Source organism: Sorex fumeus, unplaced genomic scaffold, assembly GCF_029834395.1.
Source record: "Sorex fumeus unplaced genomic scaffold, SorFum_2.1 ptg000111l, whole genome shotgun sequence".
Lineage (NCBI taxonomy): Eukaryota > Metazoa > Chordata > Mammalia > Eulipotyphla > Soricidae > Sorex > Sorex fumeus.
Window position 1 is genome coordinate 6,877,667 of NW_026606168.1, and position 25,562 is coordinate 6,903,228.

Here is a 25,562-nt window from a genome sequence, read left to right on the forward strand (position 1 = left end):
AATGAAGTGGGGACCACTCTGTGAATTGGGAGGTGGCACGGTCCTTTTAGATCTGCCTGCCTTTGTTCTTCTGTGTGATCATGCCTGCTGGCCATGTTTGCTTTTACATTTTTGGAGATAAGAATTTAAAAATAAGAAAGATGGATAAGTACATGTCCTAACAAACGCTTCTATAAACAGATGTTTCTGAAACAGAAAGTGCGGTCTCTCACAGAATGGTCTTCTAAAAAACAAATTATTGAATCATCGTGAGATATGGTTACAAGCTTTCATGTTTGGGTTACAATCACACAATGATCAAACACCCATCCCTCCACCAGTGCACAATCCCCGCCACTAACATCCCTAGTATACCCCACCTATCCCACCCTCCACCTGCCTCCATGGTAGACAATACTCCCCATACACTCTCTCTCTATTTTGGGGCATTATGGTTTGCAATGCAGATACGGAGAGGTTATCATGTTTGATCCTTTATCTACTTTCAGCACACATCTTCCATCCCGGCCGATTCCTCCAACCATCATTTTCTTAGTGATCTCTTCTCTATTCCAGCTATCCTCTTTCAGCACACTCATGAGGCAGGCTTCCAGCTATGGAGGAATCCAGAATGGTCTTGTCAGGCCAGTTTACCTCTTCTGTGGAATAGCAGATTTGCTTGCTTGTACCAACTGTCAGGACCAGGAGTTGACATTTCTGGTGGGCTTTTATCAGTCTATTTCATTTTTTTAAAAAATGAAACTTTGGTTGACTGCATTGATTGCCTATTTGTATTGGTAAGTCTTCCATCCTCTTGTATGGAAACTAATGCCTGCAGAGATTGTGTTCGTTTCATTCAATTCTTATTGACTCCTACTTTATTCCAAGTAAAATCTCCATCTAATAATCTCTGTTAAGTTGAATTCAATTATTTAGAAGTTTCCCTCCTTGAAAATTGATTATGATGTGATTCAGCCCTCTAAATAGGATATAAAATGGTACATTGTATACAAGGAGAGCTCTACTTAGTGAATTTATACACATTTATAAGCGAGGGGGAAAAAGCCCATTTTCTGGTAAAAGGTTAAATTTGTCTTTTTATGCCTGCTTATGGAAATTAAACATCACCCATTACAGTCCTTTCTAAACTGGATTCCAAATGGTAAAAATTGAGGGACTGGGGAATGAAGTAGATAATCTTTTTTTTCTTTCTAAAAGTGACTTATTTCAAAGGCAAGCCTAAGCTTAATAAAAAACGAAACAAAGATTGGGCTGGAGTGATAGTACATCAGGTAGGGTGTTTGTCTTGCACGCGGCCAACCCGTTTCGATTCCCAGCATCCCATAGGGTCCCCTGAGCACCGCCAAGAGTAATTCTTGAATGCAGAGCCAGAAGTATCCCCTGTGCATCACCAGGTGTGACCCCCCAAAAAATAAAAACAAAGATCATGTACATAGATCATCAATGAGACAGTTATACTTGTACATTTCCTCTCACTATAAGGTCTGATCCATCTGCTTGAAATGACAGGAGGTAAAGAGGAAGGAGAGGTGTTAATGCAGTTTGCTATGAGAACTTCTGAACAATCAGGGACCTCTTCTATCTAGTGCAAAGTTTTACAGTCGTTGCTTCATGGTACCTGAGATTGAACCTGGCACTCACACACCTGCTCTGCTCCTGAGCCAAATCCTTGACCCTTTTATAGATTTCCTCATTCATTGTTAAAAGCCTGGCCATTGTCCAAAAAATAACTCAGATTCACTACTTTCCCATTTGCTTTATCTTTTCTAAACTTGATTTGGGAAAAGTAAACTAAAATTTGAAAATACAAAAATAACACCAGATAATCTCAAGTTCTTATTTCAAGTCCTCATACCTTCCATATTATTTTTCTCAAAGGATCCCCAAGATGCCATCCCCAGAGGAACCATGCTGGCAATTTTGATCACCACTATTGCCTACATAGGAGTTGCTATCTGTGTCGGTAAGTTGGGCAGCAGAATACCAGAACTGCAAGGGACCCAGTGGTCCTTCACTTATCAGAGCCAATGGATGTTGGGTGGAACATAAGTAGAAAAATTTTAAAAAATACTTGTTCTGTATCACATCCAATGATACTGAGGGTACTTCTGGTTCTGAACTCAGGAATTTCTCCTGGTAGTGATCTGGAAACTATATGTGGTACCCAGGAATGAACCCAGGTCAACCACATACCAGGCAAGCGGCCTACCCACTGTACTATCTCTCCAGCCCACAAATAGAAACATTTTTAAAGGAATAGAAATTCCTTTTTGGGGTACTGGAGGTGTTTGAATGCAATGCAGGTTTAATGTAAGCATCTCTAGGTCAAGGTTGGGGACAGCTAATCAGATTGTCCTTTGACCTGACCACAGAGAGGGTCCCATTGTACTACTCAAGATGATAATTCCCCTTACAAAGGAAGCCAGTCCTTGCAGCATCTACCTCCCTTGCCTCAGAGGCAGGTGGAAGATGGAGCAAAAGAAACACCCAAACAAGACAAACCCCAAACTCAAAAAAGCCTTAGCCAAAGACAAAAGATGTAGGCTTGATGACTATATCTCCTCCTTCTACTGCCACCCCTAATATGGAACTCTCACTGTTACCAATTGGCAGGAGATCAGAACACGACCTGGCTGTCAGCCATGTGGGCGGCCAGCCCCCACATTGCTCAGTGAGCAGAAAATGTGTGAATTTGCCTGCTGTTCCTAAGCTGACTTTTGTTCTACCTGCCGCCAGCAGGCACACCTCCTCCTCGTTGGAGGTCACCTTACTTTATGCCATAGGAGGAGAGAAACAAATGTGTAATAATGTTCCAGGAAAAAACTATTTTCTGTGTGCACTAGGTAATACAGCTACAAACAGGTCCATTCTGGAGGCCTTGATGTCCATTTCAATGTAGGCCATTTCCTGGTTGTCCTCTGTCTACTCTAGGCGATATTGTGGACGTGCCTGTAGAATGCTTTGACTTGGTTTCTGGAGAAAAAAGAAAAAACAATTGAGTTAGATTTCTGTTTCTCCCACTGCCTCCTTGTGGAGTAAATTGAACACTATTGTTAACTGTATTTTGGTACGTCCAAGTTTGGGTACATGTAGAGACTTTATTCCAATATTTTGAGAAACTGAGATATTTTTAAATGATATTGAAATTATCTATAGTTAAATTTCTCAAATGATTATCTTTCTCTCACAAAATGTAGATTAGGGAATGAATAAAGTTATAGAACTAATTTCAGCTATTCTTCTAGTTTTCCCCAATGGTTGGAAATACTTTTCCCAGGATAAGAGAATAGTCACAGTGGTCCATCGTCTGTCATTTGTGAATAATGGCTCAGGGCTTGGCTTTGTGAGAATTTTGAGAGATCTATTATAAAGAAGTTAAGATAACATGGTTCAGAAAAATCAGATCAACATACATGATCAATGCAAAAAGGTAAAATCTAGAATGAAGAGGTTTTTTTTGGTAGCCAATATCTATAATTTTAAGCATTTAAGATGAGGTTGTCAGACTACCTCTTAGGGCTGCACAAACAGAATTTATGCACTGGTTATTTTAAATGACTCTTTCAACTTGAAGATCTATAATTAAGAATTCAGATTCAAAGGCTGAATTGTATGTCAAAAAGTGAGGTCTTTCATTAATACTTGTCGGGGTTCTCTCTTGAGTTATTAGCAAGGAATGAGAACTCATTCCAGGTGGGGTTCAAAAAGCAAAATGAATGGCTTATTGGTTAGAATTTGGTTTATTAGCTACTTACCCTTAGGTAGCGCAGAAAAGTTATCTGTATTTAGCACCTATAGTCACATATTTCAATTCTCATATGACTGATATGTTATAGCAGAGATTAGTTAGAAAAATGCATAAGGAAGGTCAGTGATTAAGTCCATACTCCATTTCTAGGAATCTATCCTAGAGAAAAAAATCTGAACTACAGAAGAAAATAATGAAAGCACAAAAATATCCATCACATAATGTTTATAATAGAGATAACAGAAGTTCCCAAAAATATTAAAATAATAGACTTAAGGGATCAGAGAGAGAATACAGGGCTTAAGATATTTACCTTGCATGTGGCTGACTTTGGTTCAAATCCAGGCACTGCAGATGATTCCCTAAGCACCAGGACGGGTGGCCTCTGAATACTAATCAGGAGTGGCCTCCGAGCTCCACCAGGCATACCCCCCACAGAAAAGAAAATAATGAACTGGTTAATCAGATAAATATCTGACCATAATGTTTGTTACCAACAACATCTTAATATCCCAAAATATATGTGTATTTATTTAATCTATTAAAATTGTATAGGAAGTAGAATAGCTTAAAATCTACACAAAAATATTATTTGTTAAAGACAAGGGATCGGTTTTCTTAAGTATTAGAATTTAACAGTGCTACCCTAGGATCTTTTACAGACACAAATTCTTGAAAACAATCCAGTAAGTAGCTTTAAGTGAGGAAATACAAATTCAGTGTGTATTACATGCAGAATATAGCCATATGCACTTAGAAAGAGCATCTTAATCCCCTTCAAGGGTGGGTAGGCTCCAGCCTGGATTTAAACCACCCAAGGCAATAAAAGTGGAAATTTGTTAGGCACGAGGGATAATCCCAGGCTTCAGAGAATGGAAACTTCCAAAGACTATGGCCTGGGAAGGCAGACAATGAATGTCAGACAGATAATGGGATAGGATAGGTAATAGAACTGTTCAAACTCAAAATAAACTTAGTATGTTTTAAGATGAAAATCTCAAGGGTTTTCTAAGGAATGACAAGCCACCTTTGTCTCCCCAGGAGCCTGTGTGGTCCGGGATGCCACTGGGAGCATGAATGACACCATCATTTCTGGGATGAACTGTAATGGCTCAGCAGCCTGTGGGTTGGGCTATGACTTCTCAAGATGTCGACACGAGCCATGTCAGTATGGACTGATGAACAATTTTCAGGTTTGACCCGCAGAAACAGTGTATTATAAGAATTCTGCCTATTACTCATGTTTTCACGTTTAGAACATCATGTGCGATGAAATTTCTGACTGTGCAGTGGCTGGTTATTAATTGATTTCTACTCAGCAGAGCACATTTTCTGTGGGAGGGAAGGGACGCATATAGGCATAATGTGGAAGCAAATCCTGAGGTTCCATTTACCGTGGTGGGGAAGATCAGACTGTTCTATAAATTGCATCACCAGGGAAAAGTTTCCCAAGCAATATTATGTATTTTCTAATTGACTGTGCAAAGCTTTACGATTGGGAGAATGAAAAACTCAACCTGTTTGCACTTGAGGAGCATTTCACGCGTAGGGCCCTAGAGTGCCCAGAAGACAAGAAGGAAACTGTGAGTGGCAGAAGAGGATGTAAATAAGAGGCATGGGGAAAGGGAAACTGGGAAAACTATAGAACTTGGAACCTATGAGTTTGAATGATTTCTGAACAGTAGGAGAAGCAAATTTATCATGAAAGCATCGTTCATCTAGTTGAACAACCAACAAAAAGAAATTAGCTTACAATAGCAGAATCTGAAAAAAAAAACCTTAGTGGCTGAGAACAGATGACTGGTTAAAGATACTTTGGTGTATCTACACAATGGAATACTATGCAGTTATTAGAAAAAGTCAAATAATAAGTGGTTCAACATGGAGAGTATAATGAGTGAAATGAGTCAGAAAGAGAGGGACAGACATAGAATGACTGCACTCACTTATGGAATATAAAGTAACATAATAGGAGACTAACACCTAAGGACAGTAGAAATAAGGGTCAAGAGGATTGCCCCACGGCTTGGAAGCCAATTTCATGCGCTGGTGAGGGTGGGGGGATGTAAATGTGATGGATAGAGGAGCACTAAGTAAATGATGGGTAGAGGGATTGCTCGGCATAGTAGAGGCGTGGACCAAATATGATGGCCGTTTGATACATGTATTGCAAACCAAACACCCAAAAGGACAGAGAGAATAATAGGGAATGTGCCTGCCACAAAGGAAGGGGGTAGAAAGGGGTGGGAATGGGGGGAGGGATACTGGGAACATTGGTGGTGGAGAATGGGCACTGGTGGAGGGATGGGTGCTTGAACATTGTTTGACTGAAACACAATCATGAAAGTCAGTAAGTTTGTAACTGTATCTCCTGGTGACTCATTAAAATAAATTTTAAAATATGGAAAAAATTAGCTTAGCTAAAGGTATTATTTAAAAAGATGACTTACATTGATAAAATCTCATCAGGTCTTAGATTTGAAATTATGTTTAATGAGCACAGGAAACAGGCAAAGGTTTGAAAAGCCTCGATGTGCAGAAAGAACAAAAAAGGCTAATAATTACTTTTAAAAGAAGGTCAACAGCTGAGCCCCTCCCCAAACCTTATTAAAATACCACTTTCTGTTGGATAGCATTTCCTCTCATGAAAGAAACACATGCTGACAAAGCGTAAAAGGAGGAAACGTCAAAATCCTTGAAACCGTTTCCTCCTTTATTCTTTCCAGTATCTTCTAGATGTGTGGCAGTGAGCATTTGCCACATTTCCAAAATAGCAACAGTAAAAAAAGGTTGCTTCAATTTTGGATTAAAAGTAAAACCAAAATATTGACAACTTGAAAATGAAAAAGGAACAGGGAACGAAGTTCAAAAACAAAACCAACCTGGTTAAAAGCACTGAACTCATAAAGGAGATTCCAAGTCACAAAAAGTGGAACAGGGGGTGTTTTTGTTGAGATGTTACCACGTGTATGTTTAAACTATCTGTTAGATCCTTCTCCTTACTTGACTGTCTTTTCCCCAGGTCATGAGCATGGTGTCTGGATTTGGTCCCCTCATCACTGCAGGCATCTTTTCAGCCACCCTCTCCTCTGCCCTGGCCTCCCTCGTCAGCGCCCCCAAAGTGTTCCAGGTGACCCAGGCACAGGGGACCTCCTCTGCTCCCTGCTGCTGTGCCCTCTGCTATACTCAAACTGACTGGGAACCGTTTTCCATCCTTCCCGAAACCACTTAACATTTTCATCTGGCTCACATGCTATGTCTGTCACAGAGTAAAGATCAATTCCAATAATATAAAGAATGATAAACAGCTGTATTAACTTGTGCCTCATATTGTGTACTGCTTTTTCTTTCCCCAAATCTTTTTGTTTCATATCCTCTAGGGAAAATGACTGTGCAATAGATAAGAATGACAGATTTCTCCTCTTCTTTTCCATTAGGCCCTGTGCAAGGACAACATCTACAAAGCTCTGCAGTTCTTTGCAAAGGGCTATGGGAAGAACAATGAACCACTGAGAGGATACATTCTCACCTTTGTCATAGCCATGGCGTTCATCCTTATTGGTTTGTAGTTTGTTTGTTCTTCACTGAAAGCCAAAGCATTCTGATTACCCAGAGGATTTCTCTCTTAATGGGAGAAACGACTTGATTGTTCTTTAGATCCCAGTTGGGAATATTGAGGCGAAGCAGGAAATAGTAAACTCTTCTCCAGCTGCCCTGTCCTTATATACCCTGGCCTGGCAACCAGTATCATCTGTTCCAAAAATGTGGTCCATAGACCACCTATGTCCAGGACCAGACTTACGGACAGGATTGTCAATGTGCACACTTCTCAAGCACCCCTAGAGTTAGGAGAAGAATCCCAGAAGATAGGAATCTGCAGTTTTGCTCATGCATCAGGGGATTCATTGACCAGTAATGTTTGCACGCTACTCACCTGGACCATACTCAGCTCCTTCTTGCTAAGGAACTTCTATAACCACAGCGAGTCATGCTCAACAGCTTTAGTTTGCATTCATCTTTCTCCCCTCTAAGGCATCACTGTGGTTGGTGAGCATCTCAGAGGAAAAGAAGTAAATGGCAAGGATTGTAGTAACAGACAAACAGACACGTCCTCTGCACAGCAGTCCCAAAGAAGGAGTGTTTCTCCTCATTCCATAAAAGCCACACATGGCTATATCCAATATCTTCATAAGTTTTGTGAGGTTTAAGAGGGGGAAGGTTGACTTCCTTGTGAGGTGATTGCAAACAATGTGATTATATACAGATGCTTCTGAATTTGTTATTTAAACTTTAAGACTTAATAAGCACCATCCTATCCAGCACTGAAATGATCAAGTAACCAGGGTTAGAAAAATGTATCAATGAAATAGCATCCTAAAAAATTACTCTGAGAAAAATGTAGGGGTGCTCTCTGACAGCTACTTTGACTTGCCTGCTTGCTGAGTTCCATGTTCTAGAATCACACTCAGTTGTGCTTTCATCCTTGAGGTTGACAGGTAGATGAGAATGTCTCTGTCTCTTGTCTCACAAATTAAACAATAAGGATAGGATTAAATTATACTGGATGTTTAACCGCTAAAGTAAATTTTTTTTCCTCATTGCAGTCCTTAAAAGAATCTCTGTAGATGTAGGAAAAATGCAAAAAACTAACAAGGTTCTTGAAAGTCAGAGAGAGCAAGAGGGGTATGTGCAGAAAGATTTTCGATCAGGAATTTATAATGTACAGGAATTTATTAATATATCACCTGACAACCTTTTGATTATATGCATAGCAGATAAAGAACACAGGCTTCAGCAACTCCAGAATAAATCTTAGGAGAATTTATCATCTGCCCAGCCCCCAAACTCTACCCATTTCTACCTGAGTAGAGGTCTTGACTGCCTAATTTGCACTAGTAGGCTTTCTTGCTTATTACCTTCTAGAAACCCTGGTCAACAATATATTTTTAAATGAATGCAGCCTCGAAGAAAAATCACCAGCTTCTTAAACTTTGACAGATGCTAGCTATGTTTTCAATTTCCAAATAAAGTCAAGCTTCCAGGCTGTAACAGCTGTTCAGCTGCTGGTCTCATCTCTCATACGTACATGCTCAATTCTGCTTCTTTCACAGCGGAACTAAACACCATCGCTCCCATCATCTCCAACTTTTTCCTGGCTTCCTACGCACTTATTAACTTCTCCTGCTTCCATGCCTCTTATGCCAAGTCTCCAGGTAAGTTGACCTTCCAAAACTACAGTTTGCCTAAATAAACAGTTTATTTGTCTCCAATTGAAATAAGCCAGCAAAAAGTGATTAGTCGGTGCCTATGTATTTCTTTATATCCTGGTGGACAGTGTAATCCACTTTATTTTGGTGCGTCAGGGGGATGGCTTCTGAAATAGAAAAGAATCATTTGAGCAATGGCCTTTTTGACCAACCGTAAAGTCGATTTTCTCCTGTGGCAATAAATTATTCATTGCAAGAGAAACCACATTTATTTCAGCAGTAGAAAAACACCACTATTTATTTCCAGGGTGAAAGTGACCACAGAAGTGGAATAAATGTATATATTTGAAACTTCCTTACTATCAATTTGTTTCTTGCCCATGGTGCTGAAGAGAAGGATGAGTAGTTCCTGTAATTACCTGCTGAGCACAGTCAATGCAGATTCACATGGATTCTGGTGACATCGCTGCATTCCTCAAATTCTGGCTTAAAGTGGTGCAAAATTCCACACCAATTCTGCAGCTTCCCTTGCTTTTCTCTGCTTCTATTGACCAATAGAATGGCGTCTGCCTTCCCCAAGAATGGAGATTTGCCAGCACCACCCTTTAGAAAGTCCTTCTCACAAGGACTTTGGCCAGGGATAGAAACTCACTTCTATTTTTCAGGCCTGTCATGATCCCAACTCTCCTTTGGAGAGTCTGCTGTCAATAAAGCAAAATATAGCTGAAAACTTTCAACCACTGGAGGCCACTAGGCTGTGGCAGATAACCAAGGACAATTTGTGCTGCTTTGTCTGCTTTTAAGCTGAAGATATTAAGTTCAAGTCTGGAATACAATAAATCATAGCTACGTGTGCCTCCATGCCATATTATATCTAGTTTTGAAAAAACAAGGTAAAGGAATGAAGATGGCAAATCCAGGGAAGAACATGGAGAGACAGGAGAAAAAGAGCAGATTAGATAAAGGCGAGGGAGGCAGAGAAGCACACAGAAGGCAAAATAGAAAAGGCTAGATGCACATTCAGCATGGGGGAAGCCTGGGATCAATCCCCACTACTGTATGGTCCCCACGGTACCACCAGAAATGACCCTCAAGCAGGTAGCTAAGAGTAATCCCTGAACACTGCCAGGTGTGACCCAAAAAGCACACATGAAAAGACCACATAGAGGAACACACAAGGATACATGGAAATCAAAAATCAATTTCTCTCCCATCCCCTACATATATACACTTAACTTCTCTCTCTCTCTCTCTCTCTCTCTCTCTCTCTCTCTCTCTCTCTCTCTCTCTTACTCTCCCTCTCTCCTCTCCCTCCCTCTTCCCCTGTCCTCTCATCCCTCTCTTTCTCTCTCCCTCACATTTATCAGCAAAATTCAGAGACAAATTAGGGCATTTCCAGCAATGTTTTCAACGTGCTATTTCCATCTTGTGGCCATTTAGGAAATTGCTCCTGAAGATGTTCAAGGTTCTGTTGTGTTTGGGCAATTCTAAAATGGACTTGACTATGAGACCAAAAAGTGTCTTCAAATGATAGCTTCCCCTTCTGACGGTATTGCCTTATAGTTTCTCTGATTTTTTTTCATTCCATAGATTAGACAAACATGGGAAATCTCAAGCACATATGGACCATGAAAAATAATTTCATTACAAAACACAAAGAGTATTAAGCCACTGACAGAGAAAAAGAAAAACTCTCCTTTTCCATATAATATTACTGTGGAAAGAGCAAGCATTTTCCTCTCAGGGAAAATAAAGAGTTTGCAGAAAGTTTTCAACTGACCTTTGGAGACTGTTCTCTCTTCATTGTAAGAACTATAAGTTCATTATCTTGAACTTGACTTTCTTGGAACATGAAAGAGTGTTAGATATCAGATGAAGATATTTGGGGGCAGACAGGAAGTATGATGAAGACATGAGTGACACACATTTTATGTTTTATAGCATATTTATTTGGTATATTTATACTTTGGAATTCAGTGACCCAAAAATCACAGAAAGTAAATAGCTTTAAAATCAAAGTCCAAGTTTATTTACTAGGAAGAATATCCAGTGGGCAGTGTGTGATGGTGGCAGAGTTTTTCTTGCCCAGGATTATTTTTATCTCACTTTCAGGATGGAGACCTGCATACGGAATTTACAACATGTGGGTGTCTCTTTTCGGAGCGATTTTGTGCTGTGCAGTCATGTTTGTCATCAACTGGTGGGCAGCTGTCATCACCTATGTCATTGAGTTCTTCCTCTATATCTATGTAACATATAAAAAGCCAGGTAGGTACGGTGAGGGGAGGGGCTCCAAATCTACTCTTATTCAATAAATATGAGTAGCTTCCATGGGCTCAGGTGGACCCTGAGTGCAGTAGATAATAATAATAATCTGAAATAATAACAGTTGTTAACCCAGTTAAGCACCTATAACGTGCCCTGAACTTATGGGGTCCTCTCCAAAATTCTTCACATTAGGTCTTATTGGTCTTATTTCACAGAAGAAGAAATCTGGAATTCAAAAAGTTGCCCCAGTAAGAATCAGAATGCGGCATAGCTGAAATATTCGTGTGTGTGTGTGTGTGTGTGTGTGTGTGTGTGTGTGTGTGTGTGTGTGTGATGCCAGAGCCCCACCAATTTTCCATTCTATCACCCTGAAGTGTCATGATCATGAAATCTATTGCCTTCCTTTCAGGGTTTCACAGATACGCACAAAGGATCCACACATATCATTTACTATAATGTAATATAGCAAGCACCTTGAGATTGATGAAGGAATTGGTGAAAAGGGGGAGAGAAAAGGATTTACTCTCCTTAGCATTGTCCAAGAAAACTTTCCCAACTAAAATGATTTGTGTTCTTAGGACCAAGCCGTTAGTAGGCACTTAATGGATTTTTGTTGAATGAGCAAGCAAACTGCTTTTAAAAATTAAAAGCAAGAGAAAGGGGTTGGTTAAGTCAGAGACGACTCTAGGGAGAGGGAATAGTGTGAGTGAAGTTTGGAAGCATGCCAGTGCCTGGCATATTTAGGAAGCGTAAGAGCCTTTATCAGGGGCCTCAGCAATAGCACAGTGGGTAGGGCATTTGCCTTGCATGCTGCAGACCCAGGCTCGTTCCCTGTCATCCCATATGGTCCCCCAGCATTACTAGGAGTAATTTCTGAGTGAAGAGCCAGGAGTAACCCCTGAGCATTGCTGGGTGTGACCTAAAAAGCCAAAAGAATTTTAAAAAATTTAAAAAATAAAGAAAAAAAAGAAAAGAAAAAGAGTCTTGATCAGAGATGGAGGAGCTCCTGGTTTTTAAGAGGAATGGAGGGCATGTGAACCTGTAAGGATATATAGTTGGAGACAGATAAAGAGACACTGAAATGTCTGAAGAATTTAGATATTATTGTTATTGAGCAATAACTGTTAACTTTAGAAGCAGTAGAAAGGGTAGATGCCGGGAGAAGAGAGAGGGCATAGTATGGTCCTAAAAGGTTCAATTTCAGCTGCCCACACACACCAAAACTCCCTTCTCACTCCCCTTACTCACTCCCCACAAGAGCAGGTGGTGACTACTCTGGGTGAGTTGGTTTGTTGTCTGTCATATCTTCATTATTTTTCACATCAGGTATAATTTACGTATGGCAAATATTATGCCTTTTAAATGGTCTGTGAGTTTTGACAATCTAGTTTTATAAGCACTGTCACAATCAATATAAAGAATATTTACACCATCCCTAAAATCCCCTTTGTCTACTAAATCTTCCCCTTAACTTTGCTCCTAACATCCACTTTTCTAATTTTGTCCCATAGCTTTGTCTTTTCGAGAACATTATAGAAAATCATATCATAGTAGCCTTTGTGTATGTTTCTTTGATATGAATTGGTGTTTTTAGATTTATCCATGTTTTGCCTGTGTAATAGTTATTTTTCCCCAGTAACATTGGCTAGATTTCAATTTAAACAAATAATAACATTTGATGGACAGTTGGGTTCCTTTAACTTGGCATGATTATCTGCAAAATTGCTATAACCATTTACATATGGCACTATATTTGGGGTTTTGTTTTCAGATTTTTAGGACTGAATGTCTAGGAACAGAATTTCTGATGTTATAATATGTATATGTATAGTTTTGTGAGTACTGATTCTTAAAGGCTTTTTAGAACTGCCAGTTTTTTGTTCCAATTTCAGGGTCATTTTCTATTCCTACAAGCAGTGAGTCCCAATTGTTCAATATCCTTGTAGCACGTAGTATTATCAGAGGATTATCAGTTGATTCTTTAAACCATTTTAGTAGATATAGTTCTATCTAATTTTGTTTGATTTGCATTTTCCCATGACTAATGATTTTCAAACATACATATATCCATATGTAGCTTTTTGAGTCAGTTGTCTAAGTCTTTTGCCAATATTTTGAGTTATTTGATTTTTTATTCAATTTGTGAGGTTTTCAAAAATATATTTTGGGTGAAAATCTTTTTTTGAAAAATTTTCTCTAGGTCAGTGGCTTGTCTTTCCCTATAATTTGTTTTGAAAAGCAGAAGTTCATCATTTTTTGAAACCTGATTTATAGTTTTTTAATAGTTTTTTTTTGCTTCTAATATAAGATAGCTTCCTAATTCAAGTTCACAAACTTCTTCTAAGAGTTTTAGTGCTTCAGATTTTATATCTTTTTACAAAAATAATGAAAAACTTGAGGGAGAGAAAGAGATTCCTGCATTACTTTCTCTGTGTATAAGAATGTTTCTTTTCTTTTTAATTTTATATTTTTCAAGACCCCTAAATTTGTTCTAAGACTGACCTTCCCCATTTACCTTCTATCTGACTACACTTTGGTTATCACACAGCTTGGGGGGAAGAAGATGGACCACCAGAAAGCTAACATCTGTTCACTATCTGGAAAGACAAGTCCCACTTCTAAGAATTCATAGTGTTCATAGAAGGGGACCTTGCTCTTTCTAGGAAACACTTTCCAGGAAATAGTCCTCTTATTTGGGCACTTGTCACAGCTGACCCACCCAAGGAAAATCATAGAAGGGCACAGTTCTTCGAAATTACTCACATTGTACAGAAAGAAGGTCAGTGTTTCCTATGCCAGATCTCGCTTTCCTCTACAGATGTGAACTGGGGATCATCTACACAAGCTCTGTCCTATGTGAGTGCTTTAGACAATGCTCTGGAATTAACCACAGTGGAAGACCATGTGAAAAATTTCAGGTAAAAATGGTTTCTCAGACACCCTACTATTTTTGCACATCAGAAGTGACCTTCTTTTACTGAGACAAATACACCCAAAGAACTATGTGTTGGGGCTGGAACGATAGCACAATGGGTAGGGCATTTGCTTTGCACGTGGCTGACCCAGATTTGATTCCCAGCATCCCACATGGTCCCCGGAGCACTGCCAGGAATAATTCCCGAGTGCAGAGCCAGGAGTAACCACTGAGCATTGCTGGGTGTGATCCATATGTAGCTTTTTGACCCAAAAAGAAAAAAAAGAGTTATGTGTTTTATGGTCCTATCTTAGAATAGGCAGTCACACAAACCTGCCACATATTCACTTTCATCTTCTGTAAGAGTTCTCTTTTCTTCCACTCCGAGCTATAACTTCCATGGAGGATGAACCCCCGTAGTGCCCAGGACTGCCTCCTATGCATGAGGGTGGAGAGGTTGGTGTAAGTGACTGGATTTCAGAAAGATGGCCACATAGCCCTTTATGGTTGGCGCCATCTTCATTCAGGTTAAGCGTTGCAGCTTATTGAATTCTCTTAGGAGAATTTACTCTTAAAGCTCTTTATTATTTGGTATTTTGAATAGAATCTTAGATCAAAAGCTGGCAAGGAGACTAAATAAAAGTAGCAGGCATTTCTAGTCAGAGAGGGACAAGCTTATTCAGAAGTAAACATGGCAGCAGTAGCTACCTTTTCCTTATATCACATGTTGCATCATGGACAAATTAAAAATTCAAAGATGGACAAGAAGAATGTCCCCAGAATTTTGAAACCCAAGAACTCTGCTGGGGAAGGATTGTTGCATTTGCACATGCTTTCTGTAGTTGTTATGGTCATGTTAGGCTTCTGGACTCCTGGGTGGCAGATTCTCATAGCTTCTTCTCACCACTTCCAGGCCCCAGTGCATTGTCTTAACAGGAGGACCCATGACAAGACCTGCCCTATTGGACATCACCCATGCCTTTACCAAGAACAGTGGCCTTTGCATATGCTGTGAAGTCTTTGTGGTAAGAACTTCTTTATTCCAAGTTTTTTCTTCCTATTCACCTTGTGTTGTTTCAGGTGAGAGGAACAGGTTCTGCAGTGGATGATAAAGCAATTTTGACAAGAGCCCTTTCCCTTGATTCATAGAGCAAAGACTAGCAAAGCTTGTGATCCTGAATTCAAATAAATGGATAAAATGTGCTTAAGATTTCATGGGAGACCAACTAAAAGTGATAAATATTTCCAAGTGTTGACCTTTGAGCCAAGGAAAAGAGAACCGGTACTGAAATAACACAAAGGTACCTGGGGTGACAACTGGCTACAAAATTTTAAAAGGATAGAATGAGCCAGAAAGCACTATTATGTAGATTGATGAGAGAACCACACATAATGGCCGCAAATGATAGCACATAGAATTTGGATGAAATATTTGGATAATCTTGATGACACTATAGATGTCTAGGGAATTAAGCCAAGTTTCTCAAGTCTTAAGTAAATATTCAGCACTAACATAGCCTCCCCTTTTAAAATAAATGTAGTATATGATGACAAATGATAACTATTGATTTTTCTCAGAAGATATACAACGTAGATGTTAAAATTTAACCATTTATTTACCTATAAGAACTGAGAAGTGGAGAGATAATTAAAGACGACACCCTAATCCTCCAAAACAGCTTTCTCTCTTACACACACACACACACACACACACACACACACACACACACACTTCAAATTTCTCAGTTATCTCAATGCATTTTATAGTAATTCCCTATTATTCAAAGAGTCTTCCCATAGATTTTAGTATTTGATCTACATAACCATGTTTTCAGAAAGGAAAGAAACTAAGTCCTATTCTTATTTTTCTAATTGGAAAAAGTGAGATCTCGAAAAATGAAAGTGTGTCAAATGGTAAAAAGTGGCAATTTGCTTACCTCAACTCTGCTCTGCTATGCTAAGGAGGAGAAAGTCTAAGCAGATGTAGTTTTTAGGGATAGCTATTAAAATGGTACTGCTACCTACATTTCCAGTACTTGCCAGGGATTCAGGCTCTCAAGAGCTTGTATGGACCTGGAGCAGGACCACTAGATCCAAATGCAGGCGCCAATTGCCCCATGCCTCTACCAGTACTTCATTCAGCATTGCTTATCCCAAGTGATACTCAAAATGCTATTGGAAGCAAGTTAGGCATATCCTCTTTCTTCTCAGTGCTTATATGACAGTAACTCAAACAAATATACCTCAATGCAATTATCTGGTGGGGGGTAAAGGGAATTCTACTATGTAAGATTGACAGGTTAAGTAATGACCAGCTATGACTCCAGAGGATTTAAAAAAAAAATCTTATCGCGCACACTTTTCTCACATTATCAGCTTTGGTGCCCTGGATTAGTGGATTTCATTTTGGCCAATATAATACGGGAGTTGCTTTTGATGGAATAAGCAGTTTGGGGAGCTTTTCTCCTCCTGCGATTTACAGAAAACCTGATTTAGTGGGCAATAAAGTATCTTTAGGACAGAGGAAATGAACTGGGAGTGTAAATAGTCATATACTGACAGGGGAGAAGGAGCTCCCCAGAGAAACAAAGAGACATGACTTTTAATTAACCCTTTGTTGCTTTATGTGAGATAAAAGATATTTATTCTGGAATTCTTTTACATTTGAGATAGATGCCCAAGTCTGAGTCTTTAAGTGACTCTGGTTTGACAAGCAAATTGAGCCACATTGTACTTCTCTGTGCCAGACTCTCCAAGTAAGGTCCAAGAGTCTTGCACCCAGGAGCAAAGTTGTTTTGAGGATAGAAAATAGGCATTTCCATAGTTAATGAACTTTCCAGTTAGTTATATTTGATGGGTTTCTGGGGTAGATGTTACTGACAGCCTATTTTAACTCCTTGCTCATTTGTCAACCATTTTTGCAAAAAAAAAAAAAAACAGATGAAAAGGTGGATGGGGAATGTTGGCTTATTATTATCAAAATGTTTTCAAAATATTGGGCCTGGAACAATAGCATAGTAGGTAGGGCATTTGCCTTGCATGCAGTTGACCCGAGTTCAATTCTTGGAATCTCATAAGGTCCTCTGAACACAGCCAGGAGTAATTCCTGAATGCAGAGCCAGGAATAACACCCCTGACTATTGCTGGGTGTGACCCAAAAAACAAAAATAAAAACAAAAAAAATCCTCTTTTCAAATATTTCCAAAATAGAGGGGTTGGTGTTTGGACAACCTTGTAACAAAGGTTTAACAGTACAGATAATATTAGGGAATAACAGTGATAGTTTTTAATTCTAGGAAGTTGGTGCTTGTGGACTTTTGATACATTTAAGTTTGAATCATTGCTATGCTCCCCTAGGCAGTTAATTAGTATTCCCCACTCCAATTTTTTTTGTTATATAAAATGACTCTAGTAGTAGTAGTAGTAGTAGTAGTAGTAGTAGTAGTAGTAGTAATGCCTACTATTGGATTGTGAAAATTCTAGAAGACAAGTTTTCTAGCTTTGAGTAACTGGAAGAGTTGTTAGAATTGGATATATCCACCTAAAACTGTCCAGTTCACTATTTGTCAACTAGTAATGCTTAATTAATTTTAGGTTCTATTGTTGGTAAAGTTACTATCATGATCATTATTATTGACATGTGATGGTTGCCTTTTAAATTCACAGTAACCTCTTAGCAAAGCCCAATCTAGATAATAGATTTTAGTCTTCATAGGTATTTGGTCATGGTGGAACAGTGAGATACATCATCCTCCTTTGTGTAATCACATAAACGACTAGGAATCCGAGACTCTTTCTCCCCATCTGTGTTCATGGTCTCAGGCCACTTCCCCATCTGGGACGGCCGATGCCATGGGTGGACGAAGGAGGAAACGAGGGCCAGGCTGGTTGGTGATCAGTTGCCATTTATTCCATTCTCTCCACATGCCTGTTCCAATCTCACTAAGCTCCTCTTTCCAATCTCACACTGCCCCTCATTCCCTTCTCCCCCTGTCTCCCTTGCTTGTCTCTCTGGGCTCTGACTTGCCACCTAGGTCTCTCTCTCATTTCTTTCAACCTCCCAGCATTGGGGGTAGCAACCACACCTAGGTTGGGTAGCACAATCAACATATCAAAGCCCTTTCTGATTGCCTGCAGCCAGGAGATCCCAGCTGAAGGGTGAAATACCACCTAGGGGTTTTTCTCCTTTCCTTAGTCCAATAACTTAATTAACATCTTAATTCTACTTCTTAATATTAGTTATTTTGTATGGACACACTAAGAGATACATTAAGCTGGGGACATCTTGGTATAGATCTCAGACTACAGTGCTCAGGCCAGATTAATCTTTCCTAACACTAGCAAGACCCTCATCTAGTTGTTACTTTTTGGATTATGACAGAATTTGTCCATGACTATGTTCTTAACTTATAGTTAAGTATTTATGATGCTTTGGCCTGGCCCATTTTGATGCCAGAGTAGCTCACAGCTTGCCCTGGGTTTATCCAGTCCCTCGTGAGGACACTGATTTTGGGGTGCTAGAAAGTTTAAGTCGAGAAAACAGATGCCCAGAAGTGAATATTATTTGGAGTCAATTAACTCCCAAGTTACAGAAGCATAGCATTAATTATCTTCCTGTGTCTATACAAAAAGGACTAAACTCTGAATAAACTATGCAAAGGACTTAAGGAGAAAAGAAAATCAATATTTACAACTTAACAGAGTCTAATTAGGAGATAAAAGTGATTGACCCATTGGGGAAGCAGAGCACAAAGTAAGAGGTTACAAATGAACACAGAGAAATGGGAGCACTGTGATGGGAGTAACCCAATAAACCTAAGCTTCCTGTGGAAAGGCAGAAAGGACAAACCAATGTTATCCTACACCCCTTCACCCACCACAGGACAGCAAGCTTCTGGGTTGCCTTATTTGAAGTGCTTCAAATGCTGTACACTAGCGAGAGGGACCAGGGACCAGTGCTTACTGTCATTTAACCAGGGTTGGCTGCATGCCTGGCATGTGCGTTCTCCCCTATTCTATCTCTCTGGTCCCAACAGAGGCATAATTGAAGGAGGTGCTAGGAGATTGCATAGCCTCCTACTCTGTTGAAACTGAAATGAATTATTCCTTCACTGGGCCCCATGTTCACACTATAGTCTTCCAGATATTCAGCTGACTTCAACAATTCTTGTCAGAGGTTTCTCTTTCCTCTTTTTTTTTTCCTACTCAGCCTAACAAAATTTAGACATCAAATTTAATAATGCTTTTAAAATCATCTCTCTTGGTTTCTTTTAAAATATTGTCTGTCTTTTGAATTGCCATATAATAATTCAGTGACATACTTATGTCCTTGGAAGGCTGTTACTCAGCATACAAGTAAGTTTAAGTTTCTTTAATTTTTTTTTTTGTCTCTTTCCTATCATCATCAGATAATAGGGCATAGGATGCTGTCTTCTGCAACCCCTCATATTTTGGGGCACAGACACGTTCAGCAACAGGCACACAAGTATAAGGGTACAATAACTACCTGTTCTACCTATACTAAGGAAGAGAAAACAAGGCCTTTCTTTGTATTCAGTCTCTTTACTGGCTTTCTTTTTGATAATTTAAAGGATAATAAAGCCAGTCACTGGAGAAAACTTAGCATATATTAATATATTCTTTATTCTTAAGCATAGTGTATTCAATTATAAAGCTAGTTTATAGTGTTAGCTCACATTTAACTTTCCCACGTGAGATAGTTTCAGGTTTCAGCATCACACATACACCTGTGCCTCTCAGTTTTGTGTTTTAAGATCGAATATTTTTTTAATTATGATAAATCAAAGCTAAATATACTTAAAGATGGAAAGTTTATTCAATTGGTCTGGGATTTAGAATGAAAATCAGATAAAGCGGTTACTGCCAAAAATAAAACACCTCTTTTCTACATCTTGTTTGTCTTAAAATTGCAAAAGAAGTGGCCAGGACAGTAATACAGTGCGTAAGGCGTTTGCCTTGCACGCGGCTAACCCAAGTTCAGTCCCTGGCATCCTGTATGGTCACCTGACAACCGCCAGGAGTAATTCCTGAGTGCAGAGCAGGAGTAGCCCATGAGTATTTCCAGGTATGACCCCAAAAGCAAAATAATAATAATAATAATAATAATAATAAATTAAAAATTAACAAGATTTTTAAGTCTAGAGTAACAACTTTTATTTAGCATATTGTGTTGTGTTAGGGGTTGAAAATCAAAATTTTTGTATGAAACTTCTGCTTTTATTATTTTTTATTAACTATCGCTCTATGGCTGGAGTGATAGCACAGCGGGTAGAGCGTTTGCCTTGCACGCAGCCAACATGGTCAACCCGAGTTCAATTCTTCCGCTCCTCTCAGAGAGTTCGGCAAGCTACGGAGAGTATCTTGTCCACATGTCAAAGCCTGGCAAGCCACCCGTGACGTATTCAATATGCCAAACACAGTAATAACAAAGTCTCACAATGGAGACGTTACTGGGCCTGCTCAAGCAAATCAATGAACAACGGGAGGACAGTGACAGTGATTAACTACCAATAATAAAATATTAGGTTGAATCATAAAAAATTATATTTGTATAAATATAATACTGATGAATACTGATTTTGTTACTTGTCTAATATAAAATAAAGTCATCAATATTTTTCTTCTATTTAACAACTGTTAATTGTCTGTCATATATGCTTCCATTATCTTTTAAAGTGAAATAAAACAGATCAAACCAAAGTCCCCCTTATAAATAAGTACATAAAGAAAAACAAACAAGATATATGTATACATACATATATATATATGTATGGACTTTATTTAAGTCCAGTTTACCAGTTCTTTTTCTCTAAAGTCAATGCTGAGTTTTATTACTATTCTTTTAGTCATTTCACATATGTGTGCTGAGTGGTAGATTATATTCTGATTAATATTTTTCTTATTATTTAATATTCCTTAAATTGTCCTTCCATTATAAAGGAGAAAATGGTGGATTTGAACCAAACATCACTTTTTAACAAAACTTATCTGAACTATTTCCCTTTGTCTTTCTATAAATTATTAAAATAATTTCATTAAACATAAGGCACTTTTTGAATTCAAAGGAGCATTAAATAAAAATCCAAGAACACAACCTCTTAAAAATTTTTTTTTAGTCATCATGGATTGATTACAAAGTTTTCCATGATTGTGTTTTGGGCACACAATGTCCTAACAACAATCCTTTAACCAGTGTCCATTTTCCTCCACCAATGCCCCTCCCCCCCATTTCCTTCCCACTCACCAGTCCACCTGTAAAACAGACACTTTTTTTTGCTTCATTTTTTGCTTTTTGGGTCACACCTGGCTATGCACAGGGGTTACTTCTGGCTCTGCACTCAGGAGTTACTCCTGGTGGTGCTCAGGGGACCATATGGAATGCTGGGAATTGAACCCGCCGTATCTGCTGTGCTATCTCTCCAACCCCCTAAAACAGACACTTTTTAATAACTTACAGCACTAAGGTTTACAGCATTGTTCCAGATAGGGTTGGAGCGATAGCATAGAGGTAGGGCATTTGCCTTGTGTGCGGCCGGTGAAACCGAGCCGGGTTCGATTCCTCCACCTCTCTCAGAGAGCCCGGCAAGCTACTGAGAATATTTTGCCCACACAGCAAAGCCTGGCAAGCTACCAGTGATGTATTCGACATGCCAAACACAGTAACAAGTTTCCCAGTGGAGACATTACTGGGCCCGCTCTAGCAAATCGATGAGCAACGGGAGGACAGTGCTACAGTGTTACAGGGTTTCAATGAAGCTCTTGATGACCTTTCAGCACCCCCTCCTCCTGGCTCGCCTCTACCCTCTACCACTGAAGACAACTAATTCTTAACTGTGTTAAATGCTGAGCAGTTGAATTACAAATAACCCAGAGAAAATGATTATTCTCATTTCTTCTCCTATCTTCAACCTTCTCTTAATCTCAGTTTCTGCTCATCAAAAAGAAAAATGCATCTTTGGATGCATCTCTATTTTTTAAAATCAGTGAGTTGCTGTTATAATGTTAAAATAGTGACACGATCAAATACAGGAATAATGAAATTGAATGAGCTCTAGGATGCAAGGTGAGATGAAATATGAACCAAAGCACAAAGGAAAAAAATCCTCTTTCCCACAATTCCAACCAGGGCAGCAAGGAAAGCAGAGACAGATCAGTAAAACTCCATGGTCTGAAAAGCAGAAGTTATAAGAACACTTTCCTTGGCCCATGTTCCACGATAGGATTCTAATGGTATTGGAACTCCTTGGCAGTATTTAAAAATTAATAGACATTTTTTATTTGGGGGGCTGGCACAAAGGCTTGGGGCCTTCTTCTAGCTCTGTGCTCCAGGATCACTCCAGGTGATATCTTGGGAACCATGAAGTGCTAGGAAGTGACCCGGGGCACCTGCATAAAAAGCTTGCCCTTAACCTCAGCTGATGAAGCTCTCTCTCCAGTCCCTGTAATATTCTTTTAATGGAAGCAGCATCACATTAACTTTTCCAGAGCAAATAATTAGAAATTCTCAACTCCTTTCTCAATCAATGTCAAAATTTTAAGATATAAAAGATCTTTAAAGCTTCTTTGTTCAAATTCTGAATTCATTTCTGCACTCACATTTTGGATCCTAACAGAAGCTAATCTCTGATATTTTAATTAATGGTAAAATCCATTTTTGTGACTATTGCATATTTGAACAGTGAATAATTATATGTCAGTATATTTTCCCTCTTTGTTATTTTTTTTGTTAGTCTGCATTGCTATTGCTGCCTTGCCTCTCATTAATAAGTGTGCTACAAGGATATTGTAATCACTTATTTAGCAAAGAGAAACACTGCATGAAATATGTTTATGACTTTTCAATATGACAGATTCAGGCATTAAAGTAAATCTCTCTGTCACAATTAATGTTTAATCTGAATTTTGGTAAAACTAGTAGATATATGTTAGACTATATTTAAATAAATGCTACTTTCCCCAGAGGTTCACAGTTTATGATTAATTGTGGTACAACTCAACAGACTGAATACCTTGGTTAGTGTTTACTCTTGTTTCTCATAGCCATTATTACCATGATTATCCTTTTTTAAATTTTAATGTAGGAATATTGCTATTTATTCAGCCATTTATTAGGAGGATTGAATTGGGCATGAACTCTACCTTACATTTTTTTCTTTTTATAAATTTATTTATTGAATCACCCTGAGAGCAGTTACAAAGCTTTTGGGTTTAAGTCTCGGTCATACAATGATGAAACACCCATCCCTTCACCAGTGCCCATTTTCCACCACCAAAAACCTCAGTATGCCCCCAATTCCACACCCTCCCCCTACCTGTGGGGCAGATGACCTCTACATTACTCTATCTCTACTTTGATTACATTCAATATTTCGACACCAGACCCACCATTATTATTTGAGATTTTACCCCAACACTCAGATCTGCTGAAAAAGCAACCGTAGACAATTTGTTTTCTATTGCTGGTTATGAATAACATATGATGTTGCATGACCACAGTAGTGGCCACACGATTTTGGAATTCTGAAATTTTTAACAATTAAATCTGGAAGGAGTTCTGCCCAAACCTGCTGGGTTCCGAGATTTGTTCCTGAGTCTCTGGGATCATGGCCATTAAGCAGCTTGGTCAGGAGCCAGAAAGGTTGTTTGTGGGTGGCGACTTGGGGTCTCATTGGGGCAGGGAGGAAAGGGCTGGCTCCACCTCCATTTCGTGAGCCTCCACATGTCTCGTCACTGCAGGTCCAATCCTGACTGTCCACTGGCCTCTGGAGGATGGCAGCCACTGAGCTGCCAAGGGAAGCAGGTGGAGGGACGGCACCCTTTCCCCCACTGGGGTGGCCTGGAGCTGGTAACCTACTGTGGGGACCGGATGGATTTCTGCCAAAAACCACTCGGTTCCAAGATTTGTTTCTGAGTCTCTGGGATCATGGACGTTATGCAATTTGATCAGGAACCAGAGAGGCCTTGCCTCCAATTATATAGCTGACCTGGAGGTGGTTTGTGTGTGTATCTTCCACATACCTAACTTTTGGCCATTTGCCAAAAATTACCGAGAAATGGTAAACTTGGCCCCAAGTTGTTGGGGTCTGGCCAAAGACACAGCAGCAATTTGGGGTTATCTAGAAGTCTGAAGGCAGCATCAGGCTGCTGATGCACTTGCCTCACAGGTACAGATTGACCTGCTGGTGGCACCATACCCCACCATCAAGTATCCTTGAACAAATATTTTTTATTTCTTTTGAAGTTGATGACCAAGAACAAGTCACTGTCACTGTCACTGTCCTTCCATTGTTCATAGATTTGCTTGACTGGGCATCAGTAACATCTCCATTGTAAGACATGTTGTTACTGTTTTTGGCATATCTAATACGTCACAGGTAGCATGTCAGGCTTTGCCATGCAGGCAGAATACTCTCGGTAGCTTGCCAGGCTCTCCGAGAGGGGCGGAGGAATTGAACCCGGGTTGGCCACGTGCAAGGCAAATGCCCTACCCACTGTGCTATCACTCCGGTCCTGCCAAGAACAAGTAAAGACTGAAAATGCATTGATGTCTAGGACTCAAATCAAAATTTTCTCCATAGTATCCAAATGTCATCTTCCCTTACGCTAGGTCTTCTACCCTTTCTATATCTTTAACTTCTCAACTTTATTAAAGTGTTCTTATTTATAACTTTAATTTAAGTCACCTGAAACGTTTCTGCAAAGCTAACATATTCTCAAAAACATACGGCTAGAAACACATACAGAAGGAATATGACTTAATTTAAGCAGATATTAAAATGGAAGGAAACCCAGAGGTCAACTTGTATTGTGTAATGCCATATGTGCTGCTTATTGATTCAAAACTTCCAGTCTCTTTACTGGCTTAACAGTAGAGAGTCTCCTAACCGTAGCTGTTGTAGTATAGGAAGTCAAAGATTTGCTTTGTTCCCAGCCTACCCCTGTTCCTGGTACCTCGTTGTTCTGGCTTCATATGTTTCCCTAAGTTCTACAGGAGAGTGACCCTATAAGACAGGGGTGGTGTCTCAGCACCATCAGGCATGCCCTCCACCAAAATGAAAACAAATTTAAAATAAAAACAATAAAATTAAAAGTAAAAGCAGAGGTCAGAGAGAACTCAGTGGGCTGAGTACATGCCTTGCATGCAGGAGGCCTGGGTTCAGTGCCCCGGAACTACACAGCCCCGTGAGCACTTCTGGAAATGACTTCCAAGCCATGAGCCATCCTATTGCCTGAGCACTCCCAGATGTGGCTCCAAAACAAAAAAAGCCTAAATATTTGGTGGAGGTAGGTGGGCACACTGCCGATGATGTGGTGTCGGAATTATGTTCATGAGAAATAGCAGTACTGAAAATCACAGAATCTCAATCAAGTTAAAAATTAAACATATAAATAAAAATAAAAGGAA

At 39.4% G+C, this 25,562-nt stretch overlaps 1 protein-coding gene across 3 annotated transcripts in view; it reads left to right on the forward strand.

Moving 5' to 3' along the window:
- SLC12A1 (solute carrier family 12 member 1) overlaps positions 1-25,562 on the forward strand; it is a 117,826-nt gene that overhangs the window by 47,423 nt on the left and 44,841 nt on the right. For all 3 annotated transcript variants that reach the window (XM_056135340.1, XM_056135339.1, XM_056135341.1), the window contains exons 9-16: positions 1,879-1,963; positions 4,790-4,941; positions 6,771-6,878; positions 7,186-7,309; positions 8,860-8,961; positions 11,068-11,223; positions 14,042-14,141; positions 15,051-15,162. In XM_056135340.1, the coding sequence (XP_055991315.1) occupies positions 1,879-1,963; positions 4,790-4,941; positions 6,771-6,878; positions 7,186-7,309; positions 8,860-8,961; positions 11,068-11,223; positions 14,042-14,141; positions 15,051-15,162 (939 nt within the window). The remainder of the gene's footprint in view (positions 1-1,878; positions 1,964-4,789; positions 4,942-6,770; positions 6,879-7,185; positions 7,310-8,859; positions 8,962-11,067; positions 11,224-14,041; positions 14,142-15,050; positions 15,163-25,562) is intronic.